The sequence below is a fragment of the Macadamia integrifolia genome, chromosome 11, assembly GCF_013358625.1.
Source record: "Macadamia integrifolia cultivar HAES 741 chromosome 11, SCU_Mint_v3, whole genome shotgun sequence".
Lineage (NCBI taxonomy): Eukaryota > Viridiplantae > Streptophyta > Magnoliopsida > Proteales > Proteaceae > Macadamia > Macadamia integrifolia.
In genome coordinates this window covers 21,770,572-21,780,486 of record NC_056567.1, presented here as the reverse complement: position 1 = coordinate 21,780,486, position 9,915 = coordinate 21,770,572, and the positions used below count along the sequence as shown (strand labels likewise).

The following is a 9,915-nucleotide window of genomic DNA, read 5'->3' as shown; positions in this document are numbered from 1 at the left end:
TCCACTATTGTGATAATGTTGGGAAGATCCGTTTAGAGCCCTTTTAGGGATAAACAGGTCCATTATCCGGTTAAGACTCGTTTATGATAGTTCGAATATAACCGAGACCAACTGACATGATTATAAACCATACCATGTCCACCCTAACTAAGTCTATTTAACTAAGTAGGCATTCACGATGCATCCTTAGAATTTAATCGAGCTCGACTAGATCTGATCAAGACTGACTTATCCCAACCGTTTGACACCCCTAGGCTCCATGCACCTATACTCTCCTCAAACCCTCTATTTACAGATTCCTAATACAAGGTTTTTGTGCACTCGAATTAATACTTTTGCATTTCTTAAAAAAATAAAATAAAAATAAAATAAAAATAAAATTAATACTTGTGCATGGTGGGAAACCCTCTCCTTATATAAAACTTGGCGATGACAAGTCGAATCCTATGAGTGACAGCAATTAAAGTCGACATCATTCTATGATTTATTTAAGAATTAGTCGACAATAGAATATGAATATTGGTTTATCTTATTTTATCTTCAGAGAGAAGTGCTACGGTGATAGCAAAATTGGCCTTAAGATGTGTGCCCAAGAACTCTCAATCACTAAAATCCTCATCGCAACAGTGCAATGCGACAAAGAATGATTATCCCATGTCTCCTTGTTAGTCTATGATCCCTCTATCGCTCTATGCCCCTCCCCTCCACTACACACTAAAAGGTGCCTACAAATGGCTCAGTGAATCATGCAATGAAGAATTTTTCTCCAGTTATTAAAAAAAAAGTCTATTTTGTACCGCCTTTCTCATAGAAGCCGCTAGCTAGGTTGATCTGGAAAACGGAATTCTCGGGTAGAAAACGCCGAGCCATATAAAAACCTTTGCAATCCCCTATCATATTTGTGAAGTGTAGAAAGCAAATTTACACCCAAAAACGCTAATGTAGGGTGCAAGTTTGGCTCCAACGGCCTGAACTCGTCCTGATTTCAAATAAATACAGACCCAAAAATTTTAGCCCTGAGGGCCAGTCCGACCTTGAAATTTTTGACCCTGAGTCAGAGTCAGGGTGGATAAGGATTGATATCTTTGGCCCGTTCAGCCCGGTCCAGCCCTGATTTTGGCCCCTGATGTTGACCCTGGTTGTGACCTTTATGTTAACCCTAAATTTAATCTAATTTTATATATTGTTTGGCATTGAGTCATTGACACCTCAAAACTCCTAATATATCTTCTCACTAATCTCTCTTGTTTTTTTTACAAAAAAAAAAAAAAAGATCTCTCTTGCTTTTTAAGTTATTTTATATTTTGCAGGGTCAGGGTCAGGTTATACCCAGCCCTTGATGGCAAACCAAAATCAGGGTCAATCAGGGTCAGGGTCATCTCGGCCCGATCCTGAAAAATCAGGGCCAATCAGGGCAGGTAAGGGTTGGGCTGAACCCTGAAGGGTAGGGCCAGAGTTGAAGTTTTGCTGACTCAGGGGGGGTTTGGGCCCAGTTAAGGGGACTTAGGGTTGGGCTAGGGTTTTAAGAAACCCAGCCCAACCCGGCCCTGTTGCACCCCTAGTTTTCTATGCCTAATTTTCACCTCTTCAAGACAAGGGTCACTCTAGTAAGGTTTGTACTTCTTTCTTGAATTAGGATCGGTCTTAAGTCTTGACTGATACCGATCTAGATCACCCTAGTTCGAGTTACCTCTATTTTTTTTTAAATCGATTTTTATTTCCTTTTTGCCCTTAGATTGTACTACTAGATCAGTATCGGATTGGTCTCAACCAATATCAATTTGATTCAAATGAATACATCGGTATCGATCTGAGGTTGCGAACCATGAGGGTTTGAGGTGAGATCTTGCTTGACGATTCGAGACCATAGTTGATGTGAAAAACATTAAATAACTTGAGTTAGATCTTGATTTCTCACCAAGATCTTGGTTCACATTTCGATTTTCACACGTGACCATGGGGTTTTACATCTCTTTCCACTTCAGATTCGCTGGTTTCAAGGGATCTCGCCAATCTTGGTTCTAATGTGAAGAAACCCCCCATCTTGGTGTTTTGGTGTTTCTTTTTGCCAAATCTCACCTCAGTTGTCTCAATATCAACATTAATATTTGGATAAAATAATAATAATAATCTTTGGAGATTGAAGATTAGCACTTCAATAACAATTCTTGGAGCTACATTTCTTCTCAAAAACACTTGCAGGTAAAAGAAAATTTTCAAGAACTATCTTTTCGATATAAACATGATCAATACATATTTGTTGACTATGTATTAATTATATGTGATAGAATGTGCAATGACCTATGGCTTGAAGGAGGCAGTTTTTTTCCCCTTTTTTGAAATAATTCTTTTTTTTTTTTTAAATATTGTCTTGCAAAAAAAAAAAAAAAAAAAAAAAAAAGCTTTAGAAGGCCCAAGGTAGAGCTCACCTGCACCATAGATTACCAACTTAGGATCCAAAGTTAAAGCGTCATTTTAGGTTTGATTTTTAAAAAATAATGTTTCCACTATATTGAAAAGACCTAAAATAGGTTAGGAGCTAAATTTTAGGGGTTAACTTGGCCATATGACCATCGAAATCTACCCCTAATTAAGTTTTCTTGTAAAAAATACTAGGTTTTACCAATATCTCTTCATATCTCAATCTTGAGCTTAGGCGAAGCCAAGACTTCAAACCATGCATGGAAGGTAAAGATATATTTCTAAAGAATTATATGAAAGCACTCGCGAATTTTAAATTTTGGAACAATTTTCTCTTTTCATATATTACAACAATAGAAAAAGAATCTTACCCGCCTAATATAAGAAACACCTAAGACAGATGTGAAAAGATTATACTATCCTCAGTTATGCGTTGAAGATATTCCTACACACTCTACCTTTGACCTGCACATCTGGCGTTTTCCACCGACAGATTTTTTTTTTTTTTCGTTAGAAAACGATCGCATCCAATGCGGAAAACCATAGCCTTCCCATGTAAGGTTTAGAAGACAAAAGCATGAGAGACATGACCATGGATAAGGCTGGGGTTCCAATGAAAATAAGCCACGCAATTTGCGAAAGTAGACGTACGTGTGGTGCTTCTTTGTCGACTTGTACTTATGTTTCCTCAATAGCCTATTGATAGCACATCTGTGCAACGCACCTAATTCTCTACCACCTAATTCTCAGGTTGTACAACTTCATAAAAAAGTGTGTTGCCTACAAAACAAACAAAACAACAAACAATTTTATGAATTACTATCACATGAAGCTTAGGGGCATTTGATTCCATTTGGGTATAGGGAAAATTCAAATATTTTCTTCTAAATAAAAATATTTTTAAAAATAATTATTAAATTTTCTTTGAAAAATAAAATATAATTTATAGAAAATATAAATATTTTCTTTCTTTTCTCTTATTCCATTGCCCTTACAATCAAATGAAATCTAATAATTTGAAGTGTTAAATGTCTCCACTTAGGAGATGTGTGACTTCATTCATGAACCGAAAGAAAAAAAGATTTTTACACGAGCAACATGAGTATTCTTTCCCAAAATTTCTTATACAAAGAGTTGTGAATTTCATATTAATATTCTCTTTTCTCATATGTTATGTGAGTCTGCTACTTGATGAAATTGTTTCTCCGATCAAAATTGACGTGGTATGAGAGATTAAGCACACCAGTATCATAAAAAACCCTCAACTTAAAGTAAAATTATTGATGATAATAAAAACTAACCTAGGCTCTCAAATATTATTGCCGTATCAGAGATGTTTCAATTATAAAAATTTGAACATTTCATATTATGTCACCATCAATCACATTCTAAGAGATATAAAAAAGGATGATTTTTTGAATCAGCATGGCAGCTCAGCCCTGAAATTTTGTTGGACATATATGTTGTCCACCTCGCTACATATCTATTTGACACATATTGGATATGAAGCTTTGAAAAATGATTGAGAAAATAACTTTGGTTGAGATGAGACATTAATGATAAGTCTAATTCTGTAGGTCATCTTATCCATCCAACATTCGTTTTGATCAAATCTTATTATATGAGTCATAAAATGATTTGACTATTTGATGGTGTCATCTAGTGCAGCTGGGCAAGGATTGCAGTCTATTGCCACCATCTCCTAGATCAAAGTCGGTCTTCACTTGGGAGGAATTGGGCCAAAGAGGTGAGTCTATATTCTTTGTAGTTAGTGGTGCGATACGATGAGTATCGGACGATTGAGATTATTTGGACATTTATTTTAAAGGGTTTTTAGTTACCCATTGTTTGCTGCACCGATGTAATGGCTATAAATGATTTTTTCATCAAAGAGGTTAAGGGATGTTGGTGGTTACTGACAAAAATAAAATTACTACCGAGCTACCCTTTTCATGCCGTAAGCTATTAGTTGTAACACGTGTATTCTTCTTACAAATCTATAGATTTCACAATTGAAGAAGAAACCAAGGTGATGAAAAAATAAATTATGATTCGATGACTAAGCATCATGATTATAACCTCTATGGATTATAAAAAAGTTGTTGCCCATAATTTAAGAAAAGATTGTGGACCTTCTTTAATAGGTCAAGTAGTCTTTCGTGGGCTCAATAAGTTACTTGTGTTTTTTTCCTCATGTGGGTTATCCTTTCTTGGACTAAATATTTCCCATATCATTTTTATTTGATCAACATTGACTGTCATTGAGACGAAAATTAATATCACTCATTAGCATTCTTATTATTATTTTTTAAATAATTAACATTCATAGCTTCAATATTAAAAGGAATGATAACTTGGAACATGACTCTTCTCAAGCCGTGTATATAGACTTTTTCCATAGACTTGCTTTCTATCACATGACTGTCCAAATAGTACTATATATATATTTTTTTTTCAGATCTATATTGTCCATATAAGCCTTTAATCATATTGCAAGTTTATGCTCAAATGCATTTAACTATATAGAGAAATAAAGATTTGAAAAAAGAAAAGAAATAATTTAAAGGATGACAATTGCAACATTGGAAACAATTGGGCAATTGAAGAAACAATATAATGGGACAATGGTTGAGATAGACCAGCCATGAGTATTAACTATTAACACATGCATGACTGATTTAGATAAAAAACTTTCTATCCAACGGTTAAAATGGCTTGGTTGTCCTCACTTTTTATTTCAGGAAAAAATTTTCATATAAAATGTATGGGGATAATCCTTTAGTTCAGTGGCAGCCAATTAGGCGTTGGGCTATAGCTTAAGGTTTGGGTAGCCATTGAACAGATCAGGTTCATGTACGAGAATGTTCTCGTACACTCCTGATCCGTGGATATAGAATCTATTAAATGAAGAGAGAGAGAAAATTAATTCTATATCCACAAACCAAAATCGTTATCGTACATTCTCGTACGTGAACCAGATCCGCTCTCCAACTTTCTTAATATAATATAATAGTAAGTAAGCTAGTAGTTAGTAATAAGTGTGGAGTCTGAATATTCTATAATGAGTGGTGAGTGACAGTGAGCATCCAATGGCTGGAAGACCCTGACATGAACCATAGTCATTGGATGCTCACTACCTCATTGTAAAGGATCCAACACTAAGTGTGGTTAGTGGTTTCTTGTCTATCTCCTTGTGGATCCCTATCTAGCTCTAGTGCGGATCTTACATTAAAAAATAATAATAATAAAAATAAATAAATAAATAAAAATTCTTATGTCCTTTGATTCCTTTTTGAAGAGCTCTTGGACACCAAATTAATACCGATCCGGATGGCTGTAATACTGTATTGAATTTATTTAGATGATTTTACCCCTCAATATTCCGATATCATTATTTTACTGTTTTGCCTTCAATATATGTTATATAATGACTTGGTATTGATGGCTCTGATATAGGTTCCTAAATCCATGATGAATACTAAAAGATAATCATTTAAGATATTTTGAAAAAACCAAACCTACCCTCAAATTGCAGTTGGATGAGACTCTATGGGCATGACGGATCTTGATCTTCTTTACAATTGATGAATAGAGAAATTTTCTCATAATGTTGGATGAAATCCATTTTTTTTTTTTTCCTTTGTTGATAAAGTTTTTCTTCAACCATGAGTGAGAAGAATCCCTTTTCATTAGTGATGTTACCATAGAATGAGACTCTTGTCAATTTACAAATTGCAACCCTTTTTCCTTTTCCCTTTGAAAATACATTTCTCCTCAAGTCATTTGAATGGTACCAATTGCCATTGGCAAGCGAATCTTGGGTGAAGAGAAACATGATCACTTTCAGCTTTTACTTCAAATCTCTTTCTTTTCCTTTTTCTTTTTCTTTTTCTTTTTCTTTTTCTTTTTCTTTTTCTTTCTTCTTCTTCTTCTTCTTTTTTTATTTTTTATTTTTTTTTATTTTTTTTTTTTAGTGGTGTTGGTTAGGTTTGTATAAAGTAAGAGATAAAGGCTTATGAAGTTGTAATAAACTTGACCGCATCTAAAATAAATGTGATTTACAAAATTTCTACCAAAAATAGAGAAAAGAGAAAAAAAATGAAACCTAAGTGAGTACATGAAGAAAGAATCAATTAATGAATACTTTCTATTATCATCTTACTAATTTATCACATCCTTAATTTGAGTTTTATTTCCAATCAAGCTTTCTACCGAAAATAAAATTCTTTCCAATCAAGCTTGAAAAAGTCAAGAGCTAGAAATGCTAATTTGACGCGTAATGACACTGCAGATCTCATCTTAGAAATTCACAGTTGGTGAAAGTTACATGCAATGCAAAACTCTTTTGTTATTATATAATATATAGAAATTCTCTCCTATAGCTTTTATTGAATTTCCTTTTACAAGAAAAGTCATCAGAGAAGAAAGTATTACGCAATATCTTTTTTTTAGAAAACTATACGCAATATCCATATCAATATCAATATCAAATCAGCTAATATAGATACATATAAACACTAATGGAGGTGAGTTGGAACAGATTTACAATGAAGAAAGAATTTATTCACCCATGGTGATTTAAGGTAGGAAGAATGAATGTCATTACTAATTTTCACCAAATGAAATATGAGAATTAGATCCTATGGATGAAGATATTTTTCCTTCCCCCACTACTGGTTGAGTCGATTGGTTGTGGATTATAGTCGGCACGTCTCATTATCACTCATTGGTCTAGCGGAAGCACCATTTGTTGAATGAGGGCAATGGCTGGGGGCTATGATCACTATCGTGGAGCACCTTTTTTCTTTTTGCTTTATGAAAGAAAAAATTTGAATATGAACACTCTCTACTTGGGGTGTCAAAACCTAACCCGAATCGTTGAAATCGATATATGAGTTTATTGGATGAGGTTTCCGGGTGATGCGGGAATGAAATCAAACCAAGCTTATCGATAAGACACTAAGTCAAACTTAAGAATTAGATCAAAACACATTTTTATTCATACTATTGAATATATTTAGATGGTAAACTAAAATCAAATCAACAAAAGCCCGAAACCAAACTAAAAGTAGTGCATCCTTACTGATTCATGTTTTGATTTCACTCATTCTCTCACACCGAAACTGATAAAACTAAATCAAAACTCATTCAAACCAACCAATTGACACCCTTACTCCTTAGAATCCATACTCTTCTAGTCTAATATGAAACAACTGGCTCATAATTTCTGTCTATTTTTAGTAAAATTAGATTATCAATCAAAATCATTAAAAATAGATATCAAAGATGGGGTCCAGCTCAGAGATCCAACGGTTGAAAATATTAAGAAGACGATAATAACTTATTTTAAGACCCATTATTAAAATATATATTACCGTTGAGTCACTAGCCATCTGCCACGTGTAAATTCCTAAATATAAACAGAGAATTAAAATCCCTAAAAATCGCAGCTAAGTTATTACACGTAACGATATAGAAGGATACGATTCCAAAAATTTCCAACTTTGCAACGGTAACATCATTCGCGGATCTCACTATATATATGTCAAACCAGAAAGATTACCTTTTCTATCTCTTATATTTTCTACTTTCCTCTTCAATCTTGTCCTTATCTCTACTTTTTTTTTTTTTTTTCCTTTTATCTTTCAGTCTCTGTTTCTCTCTTATAAACCCAATCAATCAAGGTTGAGTCTGTGAGTCTCAGTTGTTCTTCTGGGTTTTAGCCATGGAGTTGCAGAGACTGATCAGTGGTAGCCTTTTTGTTGCTATTTTAATGGGTTTTTTCTGTTCATCTCAAGCTTATACTTTCTATGTTGGAGGAAGAGATGGATGGGTTTTGAACGGTTCTGAGGATTATAATTCTTGGGCTGGAAGAAACAGGTTTCAAGTTAATGATACTCTAGGTAATCAATCTCTCTGGGCTTGTCTTTGAATTATTATTATTTTTTTTCCTTTTTGGTTTTAATTAATCTTTTTGATGTCTTTATAGTGTTTAAGTATAAGAAGGGATCGGATTCTGTGTTGGTTGTGAACAAAGAGGACTATGATAGTTGCAATACAGGGAAGCCATTGAAGAAGATGGATGATGGTGATTCGAAGTTTAAGTTTGATCGATCTGGTCCTTTCTACTTCATCAGTGGGGAGAATGGTAACTGTGGGAAAGGAGAGAAGTTGATCACCCTTGTTTTGGCTGTGAGAAACCACCATCCTGTACCCTCGGCTCCACCTAAGGCTCCCTCACCTTCTGGGTCTCCTCCCATGGCTTCTCCACCTAAGGCTGTGTCACCTTCTCCCGTGGCTTCTCCTCCTAAGGGAAAGGCACCTTCTCCCATGGCTTCTCCACCAAAGGGATTGTCACCTTCTCCTATGGTTTCTCCTCCAAAGGCTATGACACCCTCTCCCATTGCTTCTCCTCCAAAGTCTATGACACCTTCTCCCATGGCTTCTCCCCCTAAGGCTTGGTCACCTTCTCCCATGGCTTCTCCTCCTAAGGCTTGGTCACCATCTCCCATGGGTTCTCCTCCAAAGTCTATGGCACCATCTCCCTTGGCTTCTCCTCCTAAGGCTTGGTCACCTTCCCCCATGGCTTCTCCTCCAAAGGGAATGGCACCTTCTCCCATGGCTTCTCCACCAGAGGCAATGACACCTTCTCCCGTGGCTTCTCCTCCAAAGGGAATGGCACCTTCTCCCATGGCTTCTCCACCAAAGGAAAACACACCTCCCGTGGCTTCTCCATCTCCGGTCGTTTCAACTCCTCCACCGTCACCGCCAACACCTAATGCTCCAAGTCCATCGGAAGGTGGTTCAGGCACTCCTTCAGATAGCGGCATCGCACCGGCTCCAGCACGGTCATCGGCGCCGGGACTAGTAGCCTCAATTGCTTTGGTTTCATGGGTTTCTATTTTTGTGAGTTTATTGTCTCTTTGAGTTTTAGCTTATCGATTAAGTAGGATTTGTTTTTTAATTCCCTTAGGCTACTAGTAATTAATTCTATTTGGAACATATATATAACTTTATAATTTGATTCATTTTCTATATTGGATATTGAATACTTTTCACAATTTGAGTGTTGGGTTTGTATGGTTTTGGACTCTATAGTGCATTCTTAAAAAAAAAAAAGAAAAAGACTATAGTGCATTTTAATATGGTAGATGGGAATTTATGGTGGTGGTTTATACAAGAAATTGAAACTTTTAGGTGAGAAAAAAATCAATTGATATTTTTACTAGTTTTCATTGTTATACTGAGGGGGGTAGACCTCGGTGCAATTGTAACGTTGTTTCATTGTACCTAATAATTGTAGGATCGACTAAAAAAAATCTCTAATATGAGTAAAATTACGTACATTATGTTCCTTCTCAAATCTTACGAAACCTCATGCAATAGGTACACACGAGTTACACACGGTTGACAATATAGGGTTGATGGAACTATTCACCCATATAGATTGGGACAGGTATCAGTGTTTCTGTTCCTTTTTTTTTTTTTTTTTTT

At 35.4% G+C, this 9,915-nt stretch overlaps 1 protein-coding gene across 1 annotated transcript; it reads left to right on the top strand.

Annotated features, from left to right (window-relative positions):
- The first annotated feature begins 8,037 nt into the window (after positions 1 to 8,037).
- Positions 8,038 to 9,482, top strand: LOC122093284 (early nodulin-like protein 2). Its single transcript, XM_042663570.1, has 2 exons — positions 8,038 to 8,324; positions 8,411 to 9,482. The coding sequence occupies exons 1-2, from the start codon at positions 8,147 to 8,149 to the stop codon at positions 9,346 to 9,348; spliced, it is 1,116 nt and encodes a 371-aa protein (XP_042519504.1). The 5' UTR covers positions 8,038 to 8,146; the 3' UTR covers positions 9,349 to 9,482.
- The last annotated feature ends 433 nt before the right edge of the window (positions 9,483 to 9,915 follow it).